The sequence below is a fragment of the Acanthochromis polyacanthus genome, chromosome 1 (assembly GCF_021347895.1).
Source record: "Acanthochromis polyacanthus isolate Apoly-LR-REF ecotype Palm Island chromosome 1, KAUST_Apoly_ChrSc, whole genome shotgun sequence".
Taxonomy (NCBI): Eukaryota; Metazoa; Chordata; class Actinopteri; family Pomacentridae; genus Acanthochromis; species Acanthochromis polyacanthus.
The window spans coordinates 9,405,114-9,432,473 of record NC_067113.1 but is presented as its reverse complement, the minus strand read 5'-3'; the positions used below and the strand labels follow the sequence as shown (position 1 = coordinate 9,432,473).

The following is a 27,360-nucleotide window of genomic DNA, read 5'->3' as shown; positions in this document are numbered from 1 at the left end:
ACCTTTAGGGTGAAGATGGGGTACACCCTGGACAGGTCACCAGTCTATCACAGGGCTACACATAGAGACAAACAATCACACTCACATTCACACCTACACACAATTTAGAATCACCAATTAACCTCAGCATGTTTGTGGACTGTGAGAAGAAGCCATAATACCAGGGGAAAACCCACACTACACAGGGAGAACATGCAGAAAGATCCCAGGCCAGGACGTAGTCACACTTTGTTAGTTGTTGTAATTAAGGAGGTTCTGCTGTTGGTAGATTTGAGCTGTGCCGGGTGTCAAGCTACCACCAGCCTCTCACTGTCTCACTGTCATCTTCCAGAGCTAACCCTGTCTCACCCAACCTCCCTGTGTCTTTCCCTCTACATCTACCCTTGAACCCTCCTCTTTTCTGCACTATTCTGTCACCTTCCTGTCTCTTGACTATTTTTTTAAATTATTCTTTCTCCCTAAACTATGTCTCTATGCTTTGACTTTGTCCCACACACATGCACTGTTTCCTCTCTTAATCTTTGCTTCCAAACACTTAATTGAGCTTCTTTAATGTCTTTGATCCATTTTACTTTCTGTCTTTATCTGCTATCTTCATTTTTCTGTAACTGTTACGTTTCATTTTCTTCGTCCACCTTTCTTCCACTCACTCCTTTACTTCTCACTTGAACAACACTCTTTTCTTTTCTTTGCTTTCCTTTTATGTCCCACTCTTCCCCCTTCTTCTTCTCTTTCTCTTCTATCTGTTTTTCCCACTTCTTCAGCCCTGCGTAGCTGCTCTACGGGGGACTCTCTGCTGTCCTCAGCCTTTATTCGCAGTGCTAAGAGTGCTCCTGCTCTGGCTCCGCCTCTTCCTGTCCTCCTCCACCACCACCACCCTTTACTACCCCCCCTTGCCGACCAGCTGGCAGGTACACACACTTTGCACTACCTGTCTGCCTGCCTGCTGCCTGTCCGCCTGGAAACTGTGGTAGTCTTCACGTCTGCCAGACACCTAAACTGTGTCCATCTTCTCATTTCTGTCAAATTTTTCTGATTGTGTGTTTGTTTTTAATTGAAGCAACATTTTGCATGTCCTCCTTTGGAAATCATAGAGCCCCTTCCCAATTCACCTGTAACTGGGATGATCAAGAAAAAGTTGTTGATTAATTATGCATGTGACAAATGTAGGGTCACAGGAATTTCATCAGATTTTATCAGTAGTGATTAATATGCCAATTGTTTGTTTTTGTCCATCAGAAAATAGCCAAAAATGATCGTGTCCCACATCACAAGGGGGCATCCTAAAATGTCATGTAAAAACATAAACTTTTCACATTTATGAAATTGAATCCAGCAAATACATATAATTTATGAGAGAAAGATCATTTTACTTGTTGACTGTCTCGGCATACCATTAGACTTAATGTGTGAAGGGATGAAGACAAACGTTTCTCTGCATCTCTAAATGAAAATGTTTTCTCCAGGTGAAATAAGTTTTTTTTTTTTCTCTCCTTCTGTAGAATAAACACTTCAGAAGTGATCACAGCCTGACAGGGTTGATAAACACCAGCATGTAAAATAAACGTTGTTCAACCTTACAGCCATTAGCTGATTACGACTGTCTCAGTCACTAATGTGGAATTCATCAGATGTTTGCTTGAGGAGTAAAAAGAAATTACATTGGTGCCGTCTTACTATACAACTGCTAAAAGTATATGTAAAATTATTTAGAGACTACTATATTCTGCCTTCAATTTATGTTCTCCACTTTGTCTGTGCTGCATATAAACTAGGTGGCGTTGTGTGGAGCCTTTAAATTTTGCTCTGTGGGAGAATTATTGGAAAGCCAATATTTAAGAACAGAATTAATCATTGCTACAAATATTTCTCTTAATGTTTTGGTGTAAAGTGGATTTTTCTTTTATTGGTAGATGGTGACTGCCTATGTGTTACCATTTCTATTGTTCACCTGTCTTCAAGAAACTTGACCTACCTGTTTTCCTGTCTACTTGCTTTGTTTTTCTGCATCTTATCTGCCTGCCTGCACATGTGCCTGTTCTTCTGTCATTCCATTAACTTCACATGTTTGCGTTCTTTTCTGCCTAATACTCACGTTTATTATCCCTTCGTTTCAATGCCCTTCTTGTGGATATTCCTAACAAGGATGTTGTGTATGAGATTTTATCTGATGCCATTTATTCCTGGGTTGGCATTAGGTTTGAGTGCGCCCATCTGTTTTGAAGGCTGTGGTGATAATTTTACTTGTATATTGTTATTGTTTCTTTTGGTGTGTGTGTGTTTCTGTATTAGTCTTTAATAAATGATGACAGCTCTATATAATCTGTAGTAGAAAGTGTTAAATTAATTTTTAAAAATGTTATAGGGACAGTAGAAACTAGAATAGATATTTTCTTTCAGTTCTTTCAAGACATATGATGTGAGTTAGTAGCTTTTAAAATGACATTTATCCTGAATGAGCTCTATTTATGGATACAGCTAAGCAGAGTTTTAAAAGCTGGTTAAGATTCAGACACCATAAATCCAGTTTATGTCTATACAGTGACAGGCAGATACAGATTCTGACTGAAAATTGTGACTCCAACAGTTACCATTCAGGAATGCCTGTTTATAATTTAGTTTGATAACACGACAGACAAGATGCAGTTCTGAGATACCTATCAGAGCTTGACAGATGGCCACAGGATGTCTGATATGAATACAGTTCACGTTTTCTCTTCATAAGTTACGCCAATGAGCACAATCAGATAAAGGACCAGAGATTAGATGGCTTCCGCAGACACAATTCTTGAAGCAAGGAAACATCTTTTTAGGTCTTCACTCATCTAAGTGTGTGTGTGTGTGTGTCTATATAAGTGCATTTTCATGTGTTTATTCCCATTTGCACTAACTTCTGTTCCTTCAACTTCTTCCACTGACCAGACCTTGAGGACCCTCCCATCACGCTGACGTCACGCACCTCTCGGATGCGCCACTCGTCCCAGAGCGATGAGGCTCCTCCCACCTCCTGCTCTGAGGTCTTCCAGGGAGGGGCCTGTGACCTGGATGCCCCAGCCCTGTCCTCCCTCGCAAGGAGCAGCAGTGCCTCAGACATCATGGAGCCTTTCATCGCTGAGCGGGTCAAAGGTGAAGACCCACAGAGGGATCCCACTTCAATCCCAAATCCTCCCCACCACCACTCCACAACTTCTTCCTTACTTGCAGCCAACAGCCACGCAGCTCAACCACTCCCACAATCCCTCACCTCCCCTTCCCCCACCGCTTTTACCTTGTCCAATGGTGGTGTTTCCTCGTCCTCAAAGGGACAGGATGTTGGTAGTGTTTATGACCAATTCTGGCCCCAGAGTGGCTCTCGAAAACGAGGTTCTAGTTCTGATTGGGTAAGTGACTGGGACTCTGCCTTTACCTTTTCATCTGAAAAGGAAACTGATGCAGAAGAGGGTGAATGTGCAGCTACTGTAGAGGAAGATGATTTATTCTCCTCCATCAGAGAATACCTCACTCACAAAGGAGGTGAAAGAAAGGAGGAGGCAGGGGGTCGAGATAGTCCTGCTCATACATTAGAAAATAGTGTTACTTTACCTGCACAGGTGCAAACAGGAGTAGCTAAAACACAACTGGACAATACAGGACAACTGGGAGAAGCAAAACAGGTGGTAAGAGATGACAGACAGGTAAGTACATCAGTCAGACACAGCAGTGTGGATTCCACAGAGGAGAATGAGGCAGAGCAGCGGAGTATCTATGAGTGCCTTGAGCTGCAGTGTCAGTGGCCATCACCCCATGCAAAGGGGAGTGCTAGCTTAGAAAGGAGTATGGAGGAGAAAAAGGGAGTAGGAGGAAATACTGGAAGGGCAGCAGGATGGGAAGGGAAATTTGACATGTGGAGTGAAATAGGAGAAGTGAAACAAGATGATAAAGAAACAGCAGCAAATGACAAGTCAAGTTTAATTAGACAAGATGCCAACACAGTTGAATCGAGCATTGAACTGACTCCCCAGACTTCAGACCCAACTAAGGCCAGAATGTCCCGTAGTAGCACCAAAAGGCACCATTCTGGGGGTGTCCATGTCAGCTTCCGACCCTCAACTGAGTCTGTCCAGTTCCACAACCCACTTGAGAATAAGGAGGCCCACTGGAAAGCCAGACTGCGACGACTCAGTCACTTCCACACACATAGCCACTCAGCTGGGGAGAGACCAGGGGCTGGAGCTGGGGCGGGGTCAGGGGGGAAGCTGGGAGCAGGGGGTGCAGGTAAGTTTGGCTCTGTGGCTGGAATTAGCCATAGAACAGGGGCACATGAGAAACTGTCACCTGGAACTGTTCTGGATAGCAGCGGGGGAGTGGGCACAGCCGGTGCTGGAGGCCTGGAAAACAGGGCTGGGACAGGAGGGGACAAGGAAAAGCAGCATCCTGGATCCTGTGTGGGATCCAGCATGGGCCCTGAGGTCCACTCAGAAGTTTTATCAAGTAGTTCAAGTTCCTCTGGCATATCGTCAGGAGTGCGCGGACGTCTGGGGCGTTCAGCCTTGCGATCTCGAGCCTCCCGCTCACGCTCCCAGGAGCCAGGCAGCACTGCCTCACGACACCACCAGGGGGCTATTCTCGGTGGTGTCTATAAGACTGTGGTTCATGCCCTGTCCTCCAAGCCTCGGCCCAGAGGCCAGGGGTCATCCCAAGGCTCATCGCCACAGCGGCAGGGCCGGGCAGCCATGGGTGATGCATCACTAAGGGACCTCTACTCCCATGTCCTGGGCTACTTTGGACGAAAGACGACCACGCCAGGTGAGGATCGCAACGAACGAAGAGCTCACAAAGGACACAACATGTGGAAAGACAAATACTCACCAACACACAAACACCAGCAACTTTCTTTTCCTTTTTGGCTGTTAACTGGTTTGTTATGATGGAATGATATTTTTTGGCTGAAACTCATCATCTTGCTGCTGGACTGAAATTTAAACTCCCTGTTGATGTGTTTCCTCTTGAACGTAGCCCCTCCTCCAGCCTGCCTCCTGTCGAGGACCCCACCCTCCTCCCATACCTTCCCACTTCTTTACCTCAGAAGCGCCATCCCTCCTTCTCCTGTCTTCTTTCTTCTTAGGGTTTTGGGATTTTAACCTTCTCACCTCTTTCCCCCGTTCTCCACCTCCTCCCTCTCCTCGATGTTGCATGCGGCCTCCTCGTGCCTTCTTCGCCTCCTCCCTGGACTCCGGCCCCTCTTCAGCTGCACAGAAGGAAACAACAATCAACAGAAAAGCACAACTGCCCGTAGAAAAGATACACACACCATCAAAGAGAAAACTGACAAGGCTAGACATAACACCTTTAATAATGCTCCCAGATGTTTTGTGGCAGTTTTCAACGTTAGAGCTTTGATTATTGCTATAATAGGACTGTAATTATGAAGGAAAATCTGTCACGTGAATACTTTTAAAGTGCAAATGCACACATTTATATAGAGTAAAACCATACACTATTGCTGTAGTTCATTCTCACACCACTAGACTGCAGCATAACACCTTGTGAGAACAGCCAACTTGTTAATAGCTGTATGCAGCAATTTGAATGCATAAGAAAAAGTACTTACTTTCAAGTCTGCAATCTGAGATGGTTATTTGCCTTGTACAGTATTGCAGGATGATATCAGTTGTTATGACTAGCAAAGTGCACATTTCAATCAGCAGTATAAATGTCTTTGTTCTTCAGACTACTGAACGGGGCTTAAATATTTTAGCCTTAAGATTCAGAGTTTTGATAGGAGCTCAGCGATTCCTTATCTGAATCAGTCTTGATGTGGTGTTACTGTTGTGCAGTCATTTTTTTTATTTTTCTTACTGTGTTCAGGTGTATTGCTCAGCTAACATGAGCCAAATAGCACTGAAAGTTGAAATGGAATTGGCGTGTTTATGTCAGTAATACTGATAGCAAATTCACTTTTACACTTTTGTGTTTGCATTGAATATCATCAGCCTCATCTGGTGCTCTGCGAAGATAAAACCAGATATAACATGTTGTGACTCATGTCATGTCTGTCTGGCTGTGTGTTGAAACAGTTTGCTGCTAAAGGTTCTGCCTCATCCTTGTTTTATAAACACAGGTGGTGTCCTGTCCCAGAGCTCTGTAACCTTGACCACACAATTTCACGTTGTGTTCAAGTATAATTTGCATGTCTGTGCTCACGCTGTTAGTATGAGCTTGCACGACAAAGGGGACGTCATTTTATGAATTGGCACAACTTCTTTAGGTGTTGTGTGTCGCATCCTTTACATTAGATGTCCTTCCTCACAGCAGCTGGTTCTTTTACTGAACTGCAGTTGAGTATGAGGAGCATGAAACGGGATAGCACAGGTCCTTAGCAGTTTGTGTGTTGGTAAGAATGTGGTGTTGCATCGCAGAGAGTCGTTGTTAACGCATAACTCCATATGAGTTGTATGTCCATTGTGTAGAACAATGTTGCCCAGCAATTCCAGTAGTGTGGAATTCAATGTTGAATTCCACAAAATTGTACGACAAGGCCACCTTTAGCTCTTGTACTTATCTGCACTGTTGATTTGGGTCTCAGGTGTCCTTTTGTAGACGGTGCAGGCAGCAGAGAAACCCTATCACATTGGGCCAAACACATACAGAACATGCCAATGCCGAATATTCATTTGCTGAACTGTATAGATACAGTCATGTAACTGAGAAACACACTAGGGTCTTATTTTTTTATGTTTCCATATTGTTTTGTACACATGCCTCCTTTGTATTGCTAATGGTGATGTCATGGCAAATAACCATTACAATTGGATAATAAGCTTGTAGACACAGCTGGATTTGTGATGTTTAGCATCTTGGAGAAAGAGGGTATCCAAATAACACACTAAATGTAGGTGTGATTATGCAGAAATGTTGCAATTGATGAATAAGAAAATGAGTTAGATTTGGTGGTTCAGTTCTTCAGTTTGTTTTCTGCTAACTTCATTTCTCTCCATAGGATCACAAAACAGGATGCTCATTCCTCTAATAAGCAGCTTAAATACAGTGACAGAGGCCTTTGTGGCTTCAAAAGTAGAATAGCAGCAGGTCAGATCATCTTCTGTGCTGGGTGATGTAACACTGTACTTGCAATGCAAAGCATTTCGAACAAAGATAAACTTTATGGAATGGCCATAATGTGTCATGGTGTCCTAAATCCAGCGAGATGGCAGCAGAGTAAATGGTTTCATTCTGTGTTCAGTAACTCCTAAGCTTTATTGACCATAGTCCTGGTATTGAGCGATGGACGCAACCGAGCTCCATCAGCTTTATTAGCCACACGTTCAGGAGTTAAAGATTAGTTAGTTAAAGCGGAAAACAGCAGATGTACTCCTTTCTACCTTTAGGTTGATAGATGCTCTCTGCTCTCAGAGTTTACAAACTAACAGTGATCGCTGTCATTGCATCCAAGCTAACAGCAACATATAACCCATAGTAACATAACTGCACTAATGTAGGCCTCTGGTATGCTGCTTGTCTGGACCTAACAAGGTGATACTCTCTTTTGCTTTTTGTGCATGGTGTGAATTTACCCCTGCATTGCTTTTCTGGTGGATTTTTGATGTGCCCGCTGTTGTGTGTGTGTGTGTGCCTATTTTAAAAAAAACAAAAAAACAAAAAAAAACATTAGTCTTTTAATAATATCAAAGCCTTCAGTACATACACATCAGGACTGCTCTTATTATCCAGAGACATTTGTTAAAATAGTTTGGGTTTGTTGATGGATATTGTGACATTTTTATGTAACGTGGAGTCACTTGTGCCTCAGCTGCAGTAAATAATGTATAATGTTAATCTGCTAATAATGCTGTAGCGTTGGTTAATTTGTGATCAAAAGCAAAATATCACCATATCTTTAATTTAGACTAATACAATGTAGATTGATGAAGTTAATCAACTTGTAAGACCTGATTACATAATTATGCTACTCATGGTTTCCTGTCTTCTTAGATGTTTGTGTGGGGAAGCATCACTTACTGTTTGTGTGTGCTCTTTGTCCATATATTCATCTACATGTCTACTGTGAATATTAATTTTCCATCATCCCTGTGTGTGTGTGTGTATATATATATTATTTTCTTTCGTAACCTATCTACCTCTATATCTTAATGTGTATCTGTATGTGTGTGTGTGATCAGCCAACAAAGAGGAGGTGGTCCAGAAGGCCCGTCCAGTCTCCAGTGACGTAGGAAGCAGTAACCCAAACTTCTCTGACCTCATGGATGAGTTTATCCAGGAGAGACTGAGGGCCAAAGGAACTGCGGTAAGTGCAACACATGCGCTAATTTAAGATTCAAGTGTCAAAAGCCGTAGAAGCTGCAAACATGGCTGTCTTCCTGGTGCACAGGGTCGTCGTGGCAGCAGCCCAGGAAGCTTGGAGGTTCCCAGGGACCTGCCGGAGCTCCTGGAGGCTGGTCAGAGTCCCGGATCACGACCCTCAGATGACCTTCGTCCCATTGATGACCCTGGGGTTCCCTCTGAGTGGACGTCACCTGCTAGTGCCAGTGGTTCCGATGTCATCAGCTCTGACAGCCAATCAGACTCCTTTAATGCCTTTCAGTACTCCACCTGCAAATTTGACAGTAAGGAACAAAACACTTACAATTTAGTCCTGATATGTTTATTATCTGCTGTTAGAAAAAACAATTCTGTATGAACTGCTGTAATTTGAAGAAGGAAATATTTCAGACTGATGCTTGGAAGTTCCTGGTTGAGCATACTAAATAGGTTGAGATCAAGTTTGGCAGATAAAAAACAGCCAAAAAACTCTCTAGTGGTAATATTAAAAATGCAAATATTAATAATCCTTCACGAAGAAATATTTACACTTTAGGAGTGTAACGTCTGTCTTTCAAATCAACTTTTAAAAGACTTGTCTTTTTAAATGTTTGCTTGTAAGCATTAATTAAGAATTTAGAAAGTAAGCACTCTATATAACTGATGAATTATCCGTTTCTTTGTAGATTTTACTTTTAATTCCGAGGCCTGTGCAGGAGGAGTTGCATCTGGTGGCGGAGGAGGAGGAGGAGGTCGAGGCAGCTCCCTGGACCAGGACAGTTTGGGTGGAGGCATGGCTTGTGAAGAACAGGAAGTAGCCAGTTTGACGACACTTCATATCGACTCAGAGACCAGCAGCCTCAGCCACACTGTCACAGTTACCGGTTTGTACATAACATGACGATCTCTCTAGCTGGATTTTTGTTGATAAAATATCATTTAGGTAGTTGCATACAGTTGCAGTGCATTCGCATATTGAATATATTTAAAAACTGTTTGCTTTTGGAAAAAAAATGCACATGTACTCTCAATATATTTGTCTGTGACTTCTGTCAACATATAACTTAAGAATTTAAGCCTTTTAATCTGTTTTTTATTGTCTATTATTGGCTGCGATGTTGTTGAACATCGACAATGAAATCAGACTCTCTTTCTGTGATATAACAAAATTTCACTGGTTTCTATAGAGTTCATCATAAAAACAGTTTAACAGTTCAGCTGATGAGGAACGAATGTCGGACATATAGTTCTCTGGCTGTTAAATCAGGAGTTGTTTATGTTTCTTTTCTTATCTCCTTGTCCTGTATGTGCTTTCTTGTCTAGGTTCTGAGAGTGCATCGCCCATGCATTCCCTCGGGGGCTCTCGCTCCCAGACACCCTCACCTGCCACACTGACAGCAGAACACACTGATCACACACACTCCCGTTCACACACACATTTGCAGCTGGACCAGAAGCTCCACAACTCTGTCCTACAGACCCCCGATGATCTGGGTAATACTGATACACACATTTATAAACATATACTTTCAGATGCCATTTTATCTTGTTGATAAAGAGTCTTGTATATAAATCAGGAATCAGAACGGATGAGAGATTTGGAAAACAACTTATACATTGTTTTTTTCCACTCATGTCTGGCACTTTAATGAGAGGTGAGAGTCACTGATCGATTCATTGATTGATTCTAGAAACAAGTGAGTTCCCCAGCGAGGACTGCAGTGTGATGGCAGGCGGCTCTCTAACTGGATGGCATGCAGATGTTGCCACAGTAATGTGGAGGAGGATGCTGGGTATCCTGGGGGATGTCAACAGCATCAAGGATCCAGAGATTCATGCTCAGGTCTTTGACTACCTGTGTGAACTGTGGCAAAACCTGGCCAAGGTGAGTACTGATATACACAACTATTCTGACTCGACACTTTCTCTAATGATGATGTTGCTATTAATGGACATTCCTCTTTTCAGATCAGGGATAATTTGGGCATTTCTCTGGACAACCAGTCGTCGCCACCACCTCCTGTTCTGATCCCACCCCTGAGAATCCTCACCCCCTGGCTCTTCAAGGTAGGTGTGATAGAGAGATCGCCAGAGGATTTATAATATTCTGACCTTATCACACATGAGAATATGGACCATCTGTGTGTTAAAAAAACATAAATTTTATGAGGGAGATGGCTTCATTTTGATCAATTTCCCTTATTAAGTAGCAAAGGAAATATATCTGTTTGTTACATAAAACAGAAAATAAGAGACTATATTTATGTATGTATGTGCTTTTTTCTAAGGCCACGATGTTGACGGAACGTTATAAGCAGGGGAAGCTTCATGCCTACAAGCTGATCTGCAGGATCATGAAGAGACGACAAGATGTTTCACCAAACTCAGACTTTCTCACACACTTCTACAACATCATGCACCAAGGACTGCTGCACCAAGACCAGGTAGAGTGTGCATGCGTGTGTGGACGCATTGTAGAGGTGGGAAAAAGAAACAAAAACAATGACCTGAATGTGATATGAAATTTGTATTTAAAGACAATATGTTAGCAAACTTTCCTTTGTTTCCAAATTTTAGTTTTTAATATAGTATTTCTTAATCCTACGGGTACATGTGAAACAAATATGTAATTATAAGTCAAAGATTCAGATCATATGATGGTACCTGGAGTTTTAAACTGCTGAGAGAGCAAATGGTTTAAAATAACTGTGTCTTAAACAGGATATTGTGAACACCATTATCAAGCACTGCAGTCCCAGGTTCTTCAGTATTGGTCTACCTGGAGCCACCATGCTGATCCTGGACTTCATCATTGCAGCTTCACGAGTCACTGCCTGCTCATCACTAAATGTAAGAAACACAGAAACACACTTGTATGATGACTTGTTTGCAGTAATTTCACTTCCTTCACTGTGTGACAAGCCTATACAGCACTTGCTTGATCTTTCAGTTCTATCCTTCTCACTGCTTTTTTGTCTCCTCTACTTCTCCTTCTTTCAAGGCTCCAAGAGTGGAGGCCCAGATCCTTCTCGGATCTCTGGTGTGTTTTCCCAACTTGTATGGGGAGCTTCCAGCCCTCCACCCCACCACAGCTGATGTGGTGCTGACCAAGTTCCCTGATGTCAAGGTAGATGGAAACAATTGGTTTGCGGGGCTGAGACAAGTCATTGTGTCTATTTACCTGAACTTTATCACTGTTCTTTATGGTAATGTTATAGTAAACCATCAGAGTTTAGAGCAGTGTTTACATGGATATGATTTTAATCTTGTGAAGGGTTGTAATAAAATGAGCATCTCTGTCACAGATATGCTTTTCTTGATGAATGAAAACATGCCAGTATATTTTAAAATTTGATGGCTAACAAAGCGTAGGTTCAAAAACTTGATCTGTTTTGTGTGTAATGCAGGTCAGTCCCTGTAGCACTTGTCTGCTGTCCATAGGGGATCTCAGAACCAAACTAATAGGTTAATCTGCCATCAGCCATTCTTGTAACAGCTCAGGGCTATGGGAGTAATGTTGTGATTGTTGTTGTTGCCGTGTAAACAGTTAATGCCATGCGTGGCAGCGCCTCAAGCTCGCTCACTGGTTTCTTACAAGGCAGAAACTTGTTTTGAATCACTAAGCGGTCATTAACACTGACCGAGGGGACAAAACCAGTGAGTGTGTCAATGCGTCTGGGAGTGTGTGTAGATGTGACTGAACGGTGGCAGCGTCTCCATATTTAGTTCAGCGTATGTGTGTATAATATACATTAACATCTCATAGTGTAATTCCTTAAATCAGTTTTCTTATTATTTTCTTATTAAACACTCCGTCAGTGTCTTCGTTATGCAGCCCTGGAGGTTACATTTGTCTCTGAGACCTGAGCGAGAAGTTAAACAAAACACAACATAATGTATTGTTAATTAAGTTCTTTATGATTTGTCTTGTAGGAGCACATTATCAAAACCATCCTGACCTCTGCCAGGGATGAACCCTCTGCTCCTGCTAGGTAAGTTTTTCTGTGTCCCTGCAGTTAATATAACCTTTGAAACTTTGTTAGATGTGAGTTTACACGGTTCTGTGGTGATTTTGGACATCACTGTTTGTGTTGGTGATGTATTTGATCAGATTATATAAAAAACTATCTGAATAGTGTGGTCTGTTAGAATATAAATTAAGAAATGATCATATTAAAACATGTTTCTGTGATCTCAGATTTGAACAGGCATGCTGTATTAAGAGTTAATGTGTCAGCTGAATTTACCAGTAGAAGAAATTGTTAGACTTTGATTTAACAGCATACCCTTTGACTACATCTTTGTTTATAGTACTCTGTCTATATTTTAAATTTATTTATGCATGAGTACAGCAGTGTGTGTGTGTGTTTAAGAGTATGCACATTGATCACAGTATACAGTGTACAGGACTGTATCCACAGTATTTCTATGTGTTTAAATGCTGAATTTGTTTTGTCAGGTGTGTGGCTCTGTGCAGTCTGGGTATCTGGCTGTGTGAAGAGTTGGCTCATGGGACTCAACATCCACAGATTAAAGATGCTCTCAATGTCATCTGTGTTACCTTGAAGGTCAGTCACACCTCAGTACTGTTATAAATAGTAGCTATGCTCTATAGCTACTCTTAAACAAATAGATTGGAAGAAAATCTGCATGTTAAATTCTTGATTAACTAAAATGCATTTTTTTTTAAATATTTTGATAGCTTCACATCCAACTTGATATGAGTGTACCTTGTTTTGCTGACTGTATGTTCAGCAAACATTTAATAAGTTAGATGGAGCACTTTCCATTACTTTGGGTCATTTCAGAGTTTCCTAAACACCAGTTTTACACCATTAGTGTGTTCCTAAAATGTGCCAAAAATAGATTAATCCTAGAAGACTAACAACACTTTTGTTCTTATTAAAGTAACATCGGTGACTTTCTGATTGAGTATTTTGTTGTGTGAGAGCGTATCGACTCGCCCTTTGACTGAGCATTCAGGAGACTACTGCCCAAACACCCACTGAACATCCAGCTAGGACCAGAATTTTTTCTTTGAACTGTGAATCAATAATGCTCAACTGTCAGACCAGCTGGTGAACATTATCAGTTGTGTCCAGTGTTTGTGTGTAGTCAAACTTTGTCCCTGCTGACCACGGTACCATGACTGCTGTCCCTGTCACTGACTGTGATCCAGTGAAATGAGACCAAAGCCATGACTGTGAATCAAAGAGGCCGCAAACTGGCCACATTACGCCGATGTGCACAGTTGTGTTGAAGCATCTGTTCTTTTTTCTTAGATGTTTAATTAGGCTTAGCTTAGTTGACAAACATACTACTAGTTGCATCGATCGATATACTACATTAGTGTAACTTTAACACAGAAAAATTAAATGCTTCTTGTTCATTGTCCTAGAAACTTTTTTTTTGCTGACCTTGTGATGATGAGTGAATCTGCAAATTGTATTCTTATTTTTACAGTTTTATTTTTCTGAAAGAGTGCCACTGATGCAAGATTTTTAATCTCTTTTGAACATTTTATTGTGAACCCTACTTAATACTGTGTGAGTCCTGAAATCCCTTCCTAAAATGAGATTGCCTGTCAGTGTCTTTACACTAGATCTGTTTTGAAAATTAAATTTTAATATTAAGAACAGACACAAGGCATGGGATCAGTACTGCCAAAATTAATGAGGACTTAACTGGTTAAGTTATGGGTTGTTTAAGTGCACCAAAATACTGACCTAATAACGAATGATTAGATGGTGGAAGTGTTAAACATGCTGAGCTGAAAGCAACTATGTGGTGGTTGATTGCTTGTGTTGGAGAAATTGCCTCAGTTGGTATTGTCTGTTTCAGGCAAGGAGACTGGGAGGCCTGTGGATCAGAATAATACTGTCCAACATTTACTGTCTCATCTATAGCCAAGTGGCTCGAGAAGGACACAAACACACACACACACATACCTTTCCCACCTTGGAATCCCTAGCTCATGTATCGGCAGCCAATGGCCTGCTAAGACACTACAGTTACACACACACACACTTGCATTCAGCCACTCCTGGGAGCAAACCCTGGACTGTCAATATGTTTGGTCGTCCTTCTGATAGGAGACTAATCCAGGGGGAATGCTGCAAGCTGTGTCTCTGTCACACACACACACACACACACACACACACACACACACACACACACACACACACACACACACACACACACACACACACACACACACACACACACTAACTCACACACACTATCGCTTATGTACACACATCTTGTCCACTTTTGAATCTCTTGCCTTCATACCAGCAGCCAGTAGCTTCAGCCATGGGCTCTGTGACATGCACCCACAATTATACACACATACACAAAGCTTGAGGGATTGTCATATTTCCATACAGAGCCACTTCCTCCTGTTGTCCTCCTTGTCCTCCTTCCCTTTCATCTGAAAGCATTTTTTGTTTTGTAGATGGCGATCCTCATTAGAGCCCGACTAATCCCTTCTTGCTAACCACCTTGTGTTTTATTGTGTTGTTAATAATATGTACATCTTAAATAAGTGTGAATACTACAATCGATAGTTAAATAAATATGACTAAAGACTTACTGTGGGATGCAAACTGTTTCTTATCATGGGAAAAGTGTGTTACAATAAAAGAGAAAAATAGGGAAAATCACACACTCACCACTGTAGAATTTTCACACCGATGATATCAGTTTGGTTTGACTGATATTGATTAAACTGACAATTATTATCTCACGATGCAAAAATGTAAAGAGGAAAATGTATGTTTTGTCTAATGCAAAGCCAACATTCAGATGGCTGTCACCGTCCCTAAAATAATACCAGGTTAATTGTAAACTTGTTCGTGAATTAATTTGTTCAATTTAGTGTATTTTTTTATATTTAGACTAATTAACTCCAGATCTTTTCTCACTTTTGATACTGTGTTTAAATACTATTAAAATAACTGCGAAAACTCTTGGATTAATTGGTGTCGTGCTGAAGCTATTTAAGCAAGCATTTTTAAAAAGATGAAAACCTTTTACAACAAACAGGCAAACCTTTGGCATCATTCATCTTCTACCTCGTCCTGCTCCCTCTTGTGCTCATGTGAGGAGTGTTAAAGATTTCAACCATCTAAAGGTACTAGGCTAATTTGGGCCAATCATCAAATGAAATTAGAGTTTATTTGCGCTCTGAATGGCTGTGTAAAATGTAAGAAAAACAAACACAGGTGGGTGAAGAGGGGACCAGCTGACTGCAGGCACAGCAGTAAACGGTGTCACATTTGAGCAAATTGTTTGATCCTGATGCTGATGGATTTCATTCAACGTATGGTTAACCCGCATTGTTATCATCTACTGAATACAATCTGAAGCCTGTTTCATTCTCTCCATTGGAACCGCTGCTTTGAGACCTCAGCCCCGGCTTTATGCAAACACAACAGTTTCTTAGTTTAAATGTTGATGGTGAATGTATCGGCGTAACCAACAGAGACTGCAAATTAACATCAGTTTTCTTCTTCCAGTACCCCAATAAGAATGTTGCACTGGTGGCATCAGACATCCTTCACCTCCTGATCAGTCATGTGGATCATCTTCAGAAGTTCCCACCTGACACTCCAAAGAAGATCGTAGAGGTGAGGCATAAATTACTGTGTGCATTTGTGCAATTGATGCAATATTTCCGAACACTGGACTCATTTATTTATTATCTCTTCATCACCATGTCGTCACATCGTGATGATACATCATGCTGTGTACATTCGAGGACTTAGAAGGTCAAGAAAAGATTTAAGGACTTAATAATACTAAAATTTCTGTTGAGGGGGTTTTAAAATATAGTTGCTTTCTGGTACCAAATTTACTCAGAAGCATTCATTCTTGTAATGCTGCAGATTTGTAAAATAATGACATGTTTTTTTCTTTTTTTTTCTACCGTGTTTAAAAGATTTTTAGATGGAAAACAATGTCTACTTTTGCCTCTTCCTTTAGATTTTAATCGCCACCATCACATACTTGCTGCCCACTACTGAGTCCTCCCCTCATGAACTCGACAAGAGGGTAACACAATTACTTTCACAAAAAATATCAATATTTTTTTTCACAACATCAGTTTTTCTGCAGAGAAAGTGACTTTGTGCCTGTATGTTGCAGCTGGTGGTTTCCCTCCTCTTGTGTTTGTTGGACTGGGTGATGGCTCTGCCTCCAAAGACTCTTCTACAGCCTGTACAGACGCGAAGCCCCCCAGAGAGAGACCAACCCACCAAGACCCTGCTCAGCTGTATTTATAAGGTGTGTGTGTGTTGTCATTCAATGACTATTACATGAGGACACACAATTACTTACACTGAAATAAATAGTCATTCGAGCAGAGCCATTTCTATGACAAGTTTCACTATTTCCTCACACTTTTTTCCCCTTTATTTTGTATGTATTAATGCACTAAACTTGAACTTGATCTACAAATGAGGCAGAATAGAGTCCAGTCTGAATGTCTGTTAATCAGCAGGCCATTTTCTTTTTAAATTATGTCTAGGTATTACATGGTTGTGTGTATGGAGCACAGTCTTTCAACAGTCCAAAGTATTATCCGCTGCAGCTGTCGGATCTGTTGAGTCCCGACTATGACCCGTTCCTGCCATTAGAGAGCCTCCGAGAACCAGAACCACTGCACAGCCCCGACTCAGAACGCTCCAGCAAACTGCAGCCTGTCACCGAAGGTAATTTATCGAACAATGGTGACACACTGCACCATATTAGAATCCCTGACATCTCTAGATTGAGTCCATCCATTTTCCAGGCATGTAAAGTGGTGCAGTAACACAGATGCACACAAATATACAAAATCTCTGTAAAATATGACCCAGAGTCGCTCACCAAACCACTGCCAATCAATGAAGATTGAAGAAGGTAGGTATGTGTATGTATGTGCACATGTCTGCATCCGTGTGGGAGTGTGTATTGTCCCCTGCTGTGGTCTACCAGGACTCAGTGACTAGTCTAATGACTGGAGCACACTGATAGGCCATGCTTCTCTTCTCTTCTCTTCTCTTCTCTTCTCTCTCTTCTCTTCTCTTCTCTTCTCTTCTCTTCTCTTCTCTTCTCTTCTCTTCTCTTCTCTTCTCTTCTCTTCTCTTCTCTTCTCTTCTCTTTATATTCTAACATACTTCTCTGCTTTTCATTTCTGTTGTATTCTTAAAGATTCACTTTTTTCCACTCTTTTCTTTTCTTTTGTCTTTCTCCTCTTGAGCCCCCCTGAGGTTTAGGTAGTCATTGAGAATGTCTGGTCAATACATATCTGTACTCTACAAACAGCCTGTCAATAAAGAGTTGTCAGGAAGTGTGTGTGTGTGTGTGTGTTTGTGTGTGTGTGTGTGTGTGTGTGTGTGTGTGTGTGTCTGTCACAGTGTGTGTGTAACGATGCTGATTAACCAGGATCTGCTGGCAGCACAGTGTGTGATGGCATCGGCTTCTTCTCAGCACGGGGCAAACTATGTCCAAGCTGAAAGTGTGTCTGTACCTTTTCCTAGTTTGTACAGTAATTCTTGAAGTTTTGCAGTAAGTTGGAACCTCTAGAACACGTCAAAGTAATAGTTTTTATGATACCAGTGCATGCAAAGCACTCAGCTGAAGTAACACTCCCGTAAATGAGTGAAGGAATTAATGGATAATATGTAGCTATTAGACCAAAATCATCCCTCCAGAAGCTTTGTTGACTCAAATGGAAAAAAAAACATGACAGATAAAATATTAGACTTTAATATCTGCTTCCTGAAATATATTTTGTTAACTGTATCTGTCTTACTGAAGTACACATCACTGCTTTGCTTTCTGTACTCTCTCTCTGCAGTTCGTAGCCGTATTCAGCAGGGCCTGGTTTCCATCGCAGCCAGAACAGTAATCACCCACCTGGTCAACCATCTAGGACATTATCCCATGTCTGGAGGGCCTGCTACTCTGTCTAGTCAGGTACTGTGTCTCTGTATGTTTGGTGGAAACAAACAAACAGCACTCGTATGATGTAGAAGTTAAGCTAAAGAAAGTGAATGTTATTATTATTTTAAGCCGGTGTGACACAATGATTCATGTCTGCAGGTTTGTGAGAACCAAGACAACCCGTTCTGTGAGAGTGCAGATCTTGGACCAGAACTTTTCCATTCACCAAACCTACAGTTTCTGGTTCTAAACGGCTCCACGTTGCTCTCAGTGCTACAGGTAACCTTGGCTGATAATTTTAGACACTTAAAATGATAAAAAAAGTTCCCACCACATACTTTATAGAGCTATTTTGATCTTTTGTTACATGGCTGAACTTTGATAGGGACCTAGTCTTTACTCAACATCTCTAGTTTCCAACCTACCCCTGGGTTTTAACAGTTTGTCATCTTTCAGAAATTTACAGTATCTCTTTTTAAGTGAAAATAGATTTAAAGATAATCTCAGTTTTTACACAAAGACAGTGCAGCAGCTCAGTATGAGGATGATTTCTTCATTATTTGAAAAATTTAGTATGTAACCCTTGTCCTTGTCGTCCTCTATCTCCTAGATCCGATCAGAGTCTGGTGTGCCAGGAGGTGGAATGACAGCTGGCTTGTCGTCTGCTCCTGCTAGTGTTCGTGTCATCATCCGAGATGTTGCTGGGAAACACTCCTGGGACTCTGCCGTCCTCTATGGGCCTCCACCATGTTCCCCAAACAGTCCGGCACACACACTTCTAACACACACACAGTCGCCGCACAGTGCGAATCTCCATTTACGCACCCCACCAGGAGGTCCGCCGAAAAAGATGGGAGTGAAAAGAGAAGATAGCGAGGAAGATGGGCAGGAGGAGAGGGGGCCGGAGGAGGGAGGAAGAGGGATGGAGGGTGACAGGCAAGAGTTTCAGGGAGAGGAGGAGGAGGAAGAAGAGAAAAGGAAAGCAGGAGAGGAGGAGGATGAAGATCAGAAAGGAGGTGGAGATGGAGAACAAGGAGATGAGGAGGAGCAGGAGGAGGAGAAGGATGAACATGGATTGGATCGGAATGGGGAAAGAGGGAAGTTGGCCTTGGAGCAACTTCTAGCTCCACCATTGGCTAAACGTGTGTGTCGGGAGGCGGTGCCAGCGTTTGACTCGCTGAGAGAAGGAGACGATGCGTTGGATGAAATGCTACAGTACCTCGGATACTCAAGTCCTGAGTGTCTGCAGAGAGCAGGTACTTCGTTTAATCTGAATTTTTATGATACTTATTTCATCAACAGCATATAAAAATAGCACAATCAGCATTACCAAAATGATATAAAGGAAACTGCCAACAGTTTCTCCTCAACCCTTTAAATTCTAAAACCTGCCAGTAGTTTTAAAAGGCTTGAAAAAAAAAAAAGCCAAAATGACACAATTTTTCAAAACTAGACAAAATAATTGTCCTTGAAATAATGTTGTGTGAAATGTGGTTGCATTGGGAAAATTAACCAGAGATAAACTGAAGCTCAAAAATTTAAAAATTCAAAAAAGAAAATATAAGTAACAGTTTGTACCAGATCCTGTAAGAAAAAAACATATATATATATATTTATATATTTTTGAATTTTTAAATTAAAAATTTATATATATATATTAAAAAAAAAAACCAGAAAGGCTGCTTTCACTCAGAGCAGAGAGGAGACAAGTAGGGAAAGTGTAAAAATATTGTATGTAGAGTGGTCGTTTCTTCCAGTATTGGTAACACCAGGAACTTATGGGAAATGTGTTATACTGCACAAAATAGCCAGCCATGGTTGGACTGTTTTCGTAGAGAAGCAGGACTTTACATTGAGCAAAATAATCAGCTCACAGTGAGTAAATCTGAGACAGGAGCAGAAAACACCCAGAGGCTGCGTTGGGTTCTGAGGGTTCAGAGGGTTATCAGGGTTCTGTAACAGTTGTTCTGAGGTTCTAAATGGATGGATAAACTATTTCAACAACACATGTAAATAATCAGATTATTCTAAAGTACCTTTGACTTCTGATTGGTCCTCCAGGCATGCCGCTCAACATCCCAGCTCCTCCTCCAGCGTGTGTTTCAGAGAAGCAGGAGAACGATGTGATCAATGCCATCCTAAAGCAGAGTGCTGACGAGCGAGAGTTCGTCCTTCATGTGCGTGAAGTCCATTTTATATTTTTTAACCAGATCATTTGAGTCCTTACTTTCTGCAGTGTTGTGATAAAGGATATACTTGGCTACTGGCTCACAAGTAGAGTATCAGGGTACAACAAAACAGTAATGCCAGGTTTCAAGAAGTACAGAATACATGTCAGTACTATTGTTAGGGTCATTTTAAGCATTATGTTTTTAAATTTTGTAAAAGGTGTGCACTGTTTCCATTAGTCTTTTTTGCAGAAGACATTTATACACATTACAGTAGGAAAATTGCAATAAACAATAATAAAATAATGAAATGAATGGTGGTTTATGGGGTTGCTTCAATTGAACAAAGCCGTTGTTAATCCTTTTAGCAACACTCACACTTTGTTGTGCTGTGAGGAAGGTTTATTGTCTCATTGCAGAAAGCCTATGTTTGCTGATCAGCAGGTGCAACATTTCTGGGTTTCAGTGGCAATCTATATTCATATCACATTATTACTTTACCTTTTATTATTAGGGTGTTCTGAAAATAATTTGCAGGAACTCCTCACTATAGAAGAACCATCATTATAGCTGTTCTCAGTAATGTAATGCGTCATGCTGTTCTTTTCATTCTAGTAGTTTTGGTTACTGTTCCATGTTACAGGGTTGTTTTTTTTTGTATTAAACTGAAATACATGAATGTTTCAGAGAGGTGAGGAGTTGAACATGAGAGCGGTGCAGCAGACTGAACCAGAGACTCAGACGCCACAGTCAGCCTTCTACTACTGCAGACTGCTGATCAACATATTGGGACTGAACTCCTGGGAGAAGAGGTGAGACCAGACACACTCTGATACACCAACGGAAACTTCACTGTTTCAATCTTTTAACTTTGCTGTATTTGTCCCATCTCTACATTTGGACAATGAAGTCCATGGCAGTTAGTGTCTGGAGAATGTTAAATAGGACTTCATCAAGCTGCTCTATTTATTCTAGTTCTTATCAGAATAAAATGCATTTTATGGGGATGAACATGATTAAATATTGTGTCAAAAGTTGAAAAAAATGGAAACACTATATTTTGCTTACAAAACTTCCAAAGCTTCCAAAAAGGCCTCCTGGAGCATAGACTCCAACAAAAAGTCAACTAATGTAATTTAATGTGACATTTTAACCCGTTTTTAACATTTCCAGTCGTTCTACTTCAACACAGTCCTACAGAAAATGAATGTTGTCAAAGCCACATTTGAACAGTGTAATCTAAAGACTGTTTTAGATTGCAAAGCTTTTGATAGTGATTCTGAAGCCACATGATGAGAAGAAGTTGTTGTCACTCAAATTTGCATTATTCAGTTTAACACAAACTTGTCATGCTTGAACAGTTGTAGCTGAACATCTACACATCAGCATCAAATCAAAGTCACAGTGCCTCCTGCTTAAAAACAAGAAGTCAGCTGTTTCTGAAAAACATCATCCAGTTCACACCAAATTTACTTGAAGTGCTCTAAAAACTAGTGCAACTTTTGATTTGAGCCCTCAAAACGTCCCAGGTTGCATGAAGCTGAGAGGAACTCACTGCTTGAAGCTTTAATTAATTTTAGCTTCCATTTCATCATTTCATCTTGGATACATCTTTGCTTTTATGTGATTATTTCTATAAGACAAGATGGTTTAACTTTTTTTTAAACATTTTATGACAAAGGTAGAGTACATCAGTGGTTTCAACTGAGAGGCATTTTCCTCGTCTCTCTGTACGACATGTGTGGGATGTCTTTTATGATTTTTGTCTCTCTTAGAACAAACCAAATGCTTGTTTCATGCAAATGAGACAAAAAAATCTAATTCACCGGAGTATTTTGTGCTCATTAGACACCACGTTCTCCCATTCACACGGTACAGCATTTCATCTTCTCAATGGCTCTCGGCTAAAATACACAGTGTCAGGGTATCACTTTAAATGTGTCTGGCCAGCTAATGGACACTCATCGCTCTTTATACTTTATCCAGGGAATTACACTTTCTGCATTCAGCCCGCACAATAGGCTTCTTAACACACTGTGCTTGTGTGTGTATATGTGTGTGAGAGTGTGTGATAATGAGTATAGTGCTCTATTGATCAAACTCAACCCATTTGGAGTTAGAATAAAAGGCAGTAGTTGAAGAAGAGAATGATTGAGGGTGAAGTGGCAAATCAGAAAACAGGATGAAAAAGGCGCATGTAGATGTAGAGAAAGAATTAAAAAAAAAAAAGAAATGCAGCCAAAAAAAGGTAAGTAAATATGGAGGAGAATACAAAAAAAGGCTCAAGAAACTTGGATGTTGGAGACAAAAGAGAATAGACAGATCAGAATGAAAGAAAAGAAGAGATTGTCTAATCATCTGTTATTGTCCCCTTATGTCTCTCCAGGTATTCATATGGGGCATTACAGACACTAAGATACTGACAGTCACCCATGTGTGTGTCCCCTTTTATGCTTTTCCCTATAATCCAGGGTGTAAATGGAGTCTTTGAGAGCAGAGAATGAGGCCATTACCAAGTATCAGTTTAATAAAGAGCAAATTGCTGTCTCTCTCTCTTTCTCTTTATCTCCTGCTCTTTCTTTTTTTCCCTGTTTCTGAGAGTGAAAAGAATGACGTGTCATTATCGGTCCACTCCAAGCTCCACTGCTCGAGTCTTGGTTTTATATCAGCAGTGCAGAGGTTGGCAGCTGGTCGCAGGGACATTTTGAACAGCTACCGAGCAACTTTTTCTGCATGAAAGCCTTTTGTTTTCATTAAAACAAAGGTACCTCTGCATTTCTGTTTGGAACGTGAACGTGATGATGATGACTGTGGTGAGCATGAGATAAATCTGCTCATTTGCACTACAGAAATAGTAATAGTCAATAAACTATAATTGTAGGGCCAGAGCATGTTGGTGTCTCACACATCTGCTAACAATAATGCATAGTTGAAACCTCGTACTTATACCACAGTTACCCTTTATGGAGTAGATAATCTGATAAGATTTTGGTATAAATGTCAAGACATGAGAAAATCCAAGTGCCCTTCGTTTGATTATTAATTCAATAACTTGCCATTGTAATGTAGTGATGAAATAATTATGACAAATGCTTTTAAGCTGAAGAATAGAGTTAAACATATGTACAAAATACATAATGATGAATATTCTAGTAATGACTGATGTTTGATGGTACGGTGTGTGTGTCTGTAGAGGACACACACACAGCTGGAAGATCATGAAGTATAACCTGTATGGTGTGAAGATGCATGCTTTCTAGAAAATGATATTGGAAGAATTCAAAACATAATGGTATAAACTTAAAGCAATATAACTTTTAAAAGAGGAGTATCAGAAACATAACAATACATAAGGGTGGAAATCTGTCTGTGGACATGTTCTCTGTAAAAGAGGACCTAATGATGACCTAATGTCCTCTCTGAAGTGAGATCGAGGGTGAAATATGACAACCTGACATCATGATCTGACCAGTAGATTTAGAAAAGTAGAATGGTGTCAGAAGTGTCTGTCTAATAATACGCCCTGACCAACTCTCATAGGGTTTTTTGTCGACAGTAAATCCTGCTGCCTCCGAATGCTGACTTCTCCTGGTGTGTTTTTGGAGATTTTTAACATTTGAACAAGGTCAAGTCTTAGACTCTGGTCCATGAATTGTGGCTTAGATTGAACTTCATCACCAACTGTCTGCCCAGTTCCACACACACGAATGAATGCAGCACTACCTTTTAGAAGACCGTATGAAAATATGTTCTGGCCTTATTGTCACATTTCACTCGTGTCTTTGGAGGCCTGGTATTCAGCTCACCTTTGATCACTTTTACTTTCTGACTACTAACTGTTGTTAAAGATGGAAAAAACCAACAGATAAAGGTGATGCTATGAGAAGCTGACTTTAAAACAGTATATGCCTAATATACCGTATACACACGTGGACAAAATTGTTGGTACCCCTCAGTTAAAGAAGGAAAAACCCACAATTCTCACTGAAATCACTTGAAACTCACAAAAGTAACAATAAATAAAAATTTATTGAAAATTAAATCATCAAAAACAGCCATTACTTTTGAATTGTTGATTAACATAATTATTAAAAAAAACAAACTAATGAAACAGGCCTGGACAAAAATGATGGTACCTCTATAAAAGATTGAAAACTATTTGACCAGAGTGACATGATTAACTCAGGTGTGTCATTTAATTGACATCACAGGTGTTTCCAAACTCATAATCAGTCAGTCTGCCTATTTAAAGGGAGACAAGTAGTCACCCTGCTGTTTGGTGAAAAGGTGTGTACCACACTGAACATGGACAACAGAAAGCGAAGGAGAGAATTGTCCCAGGACATCCGAAAAAAATTATAGACAAACATCTTAAAGGTAAAGGCTATAAGACCATCTCTAAACAGCTTGAAGTTCCTGTGACAACAGTGGCTCATATTATTCAGAAGTTCAAGACCCACGGGACAGTAGCCAACCTCCCTGGACGTGGCCGCAAGAGGAAAATTGATGACAAATTGAAGAGACGGATCGTTGGAATTGTATCCAAAGAGCCCAGAGCAACCTCCAAAGAAATTAAAGGTGAACTCCAAGGCCAAGGTACATCAGTGTCAGATCGCACCATTCGTCGTTGTTTGAGCCAAAGTGGACTTCATGGGAGACGACCAAGGAGGACACCACTGCTGAAAAAAACTCATAAAAAAGCCAGACTGGAATTTGCAAAAATGCATGTTGACAAGCCACAAAGCTTCTGGGAGAATGTCCTTTGGACAGATGAGACCAAACTGGAGCTTTTTGGTAAGGCACATCAACTCTATGTTCATAGACTCAAAAACCAAGCATACGAAGAAAAGAACACTGTCCCTACGGTGAAACATGGAGGAGGCTCAGTAATGTTTTGGGGCTGCTTTGCTGCATCTGGCACAGGGTGTCTTGAAAGTGTGCAAGGTACGATGAAATCTGAAGACTATCAAGGCATTCTGGAGAGAAATGTGCTGCCTAGTGTCAGAAAGCTTGGTCTCAGTCGCAGGTCATGGGTCTTCCAACAGGACAACGATCCAAAGCACACAGCCAAAAACACCCAAGAATGGCTGAGAGAAAAGCGTTGGACTATTCTAAAGTGGCCTTCTATGAGCCCAGATCTGAATCCCATTGAACATATGTGGAAGGAGCTGAAACATGCCATTTGGAGAAGACACCCATCAAACCTGAGACAACTGGAGCTGTTTGCTCATGAGGAGTGGGCCAAAATACCTGTTGACAGCTGCAGAACGCTCATTGACAAATACAGAAATCGTTTAATTGCAGTGATTGCCTCAAAAGGTTGTGCAACAAAATATTAAGTTATGGGTACCATCATTTTTGTCCAGGCCTGTTTCATTAGTTTGTTTTTTTAAATAATTATGTTAATCAACAATTCAAAAGTGATGGCTGATTTTGATTATTTAATTTTCAATAAATTTTTATTTATTGTTACTTTTGTGAGTTTCAAGTGATTTCAGTGAGAATTGTGGGTTTTTCCTTCTTTAACTGAGGGGTACCAACAATTTTGTCCACGTGTGTAAGTTGACACAGTCTACGGTACGACTGAAATGAAATATGCATAGTTCGGATTATGCGGATGTTTTAAGAATTGTGTGTCTGAAGTTTGGGGGAAAGGCTGAGGTAACATTTGGTTGTTCTGTGGCAGAGTTCTTACAGGTTCTGTGCAGTAATTGCAGGACCCTTGTGATCTTTAATCCCTTCGTTTTCTTCTTCTTAAAATGTTTTTCCATCTCGTTTAAATGTAAAAATAACATTTAACAGATACCAGACTGCACAAAATCATTTCAAAATATCTTTATTCATTTATTTCAACAATGTAGACCATATCTGACCTTAGTTTAAAGAGTTTACTAGTGAATAAGATGTTTATTATCAACAAACCAAATGTATGCTTGAAAGGTCAACATTGGAGTTAAAGATGGTTTGGAGATTTTTACTGACTGTGGAGAGGGCTGATTTTTACATGTAGCCTGCTGAAAGTTTTGAATTTGAAAAAGGGACAAGCAAACTTCATACCAATGTTTACATTTTACTGAACCCTTCATGAAAGCAATGCTCTAAAATCTTTCTGACTCTGTAAATGTGAAGACATATATTTAAATGCTAAACATCACTTTTTTTGTTTGTCTTTCTTTTCTCCAGTAGACGGACAAAAACAGGCAACCAGCTAGCCAGGAGAGGCGCAGTTTGTAGCCAGATAGTAGTAGACAGGCAGGGTTAACTATAGCTGTGAATAACGAACTCTGTCTGTCTTGCAGGAGCAACTTTCATTTGTTGAGGAAGAATGAGAAGTTACTGAGAGAGCTGAAGAATCTGGACTCACGGCAGTGGTGAGAAAATAGGGAAAGTCAAGCACCTCTTATTGCTTTACTCCTCCATCTCCTCTGTTCAGCCATTTAGTCCCTTCATTGTTTGAACTGACTGACTATTGCTGCTTTAACAATGCATTTTCTGGGGCGCCCGTATAGCTCAACAGGTTAAGCGGGTGAACCAAGTATAGGGGCTGGTCCCCGACGCAGCGGCCCGGGTCGATTCCTGCTCGCGCGGCCCTTTGCTGCATGTCTTCCCCCTACTCTTCTCCCTCGTTTCCTGTCAATCTCTCTACACTGCACCTATCTAATAAAACCGGAAAAAGGCCAAAAAAATAATACTAAAAAAAAAACCAATGGATTTTCTGATCAGCTGCCCTGTTGCTCAATCTCTTCTAGCCGTGAGACCCATAAGATTGCAGTATTTTACGTTGCTGAAGGCCAAGAAGATAAACACTCCATCCTGACGAACACAACAGGCAGCCAGGCTTATGAGGACTTTGTCTCTGGACTGGGCTGGGAGGTAAGAACACATTTATTCAGTCATTCAGATTCTACGTTTATCTTTCATATTGATGAAAATGGGCCAAATTGTGACAAAAACGAGAAACAAAATA

At 40.7% G+C, this 27,360-nt stretch overlaps 1 protein-coding gene across 7 annotated transcripts in view; it reads left to right on the top strand.

Moving 5' to 3' along the window:
* ralgapa1 (Ral GTPase activating protein catalytic subunit alpha 1) overlaps nucleotides 1–27,360 on the top strand; it is a 76,550-nt gene that overhangs the window by 11,886 nt on the left and 37,304 nt on the right. For 3 of the 7 annotated variants that reach the window (XM_051957962.1, XM_022201655.2, XM_051957958.1), the window contains exons 18-41: nucleotides 765–911; nucleotides 2,923–3,126; nucleotides 8,160–8,284; nucleotides 8,369–8,603; nucleotides 8,985–9,182; nucleotides 9,622–9,792; nucleotides 9,990–10,183; nucleotides 10,267–10,365; nucleotides 10,587–10,742; nucleotides 11,020–11,148; nucleotides 11,300–11,425; nucleotides 12,232–12,290; nucleotides 12,758–12,866; nucleotides 15,816–15,926; nucleotides 16,282–16,350; nucleotides 16,444–16,581; nucleotides 16,826–17,009; nucleotides 18,140–18,258; nucleotides 18,385–18,504; nucleotides 18,836–19,481; nucleotides 20,287–20,402; nucleotides 21,081–21,205; nucleotides 26,693–26,764; nucleotides 27,143–27,266. In XM_051957962.1, the coding sequence (XP_051813922.1) occupies nucleotides 765–911; nucleotides 2,923–3,126; nucleotides 8,160–8,284; nucleotides 8,369–8,603; nucleotides 8,985–9,182; nucleotides 9,622–9,792; nucleotides 9,990–10,183; nucleotides 10,267–10,365; nucleotides 10,587–10,742; nucleotides 11,020–11,148; nucleotides 11,300–11,425; nucleotides 12,232–12,290; nucleotides 12,758–12,866; nucleotides 15,816–15,926; nucleotides 16,282–16,350; nucleotides 16,444–16,581; nucleotides 16,826–17,009; nucleotides 18,140–18,258; nucleotides 18,385–18,504; nucleotides 18,836–19,481; nucleotides 20,287–20,402; nucleotides 21,081–21,205; nucleotides 26,693–26,764; nucleotides 27,143–27,266 (3,776 nt within the window). Of the gene's footprint in view, nucleotides 1–764; nucleotides 912–2,922; nucleotides 4,786–8,159; nucleotides 8,285–8,368; nucleotides 8,604–8,984; nucleotides 9,183–9,621; nucleotides 9,793–9,989; nucleotides 10,184–10,266; nucleotides 10,366–10,586; nucleotides 10,743–11,019; nucleotides 11,149–11,299; nucleotides 11,426–12,231; nucleotides 12,291–12,757; nucleotides 12,867–15,815; nucleotides 15,927–16,281; nucleotides 16,351–16,443; nucleotides 16,582–16,825; nucleotides 17,010–18,139; nucleotides 18,259–18,384; nucleotides 18,505–18,835; nucleotides 19,482–20,286; nucleotides 20,403–21,080; nucleotides 21,206–26,692; nucleotides 26,765–27,142; nucleotides 27,267–27,360 lie in introns of all 7 variants that reach the window. The other 4 variants (XM_022201651.2, XM_022201653.2, XM_022201656.2 and 1 more) reach the window with 2 other exon arrangements.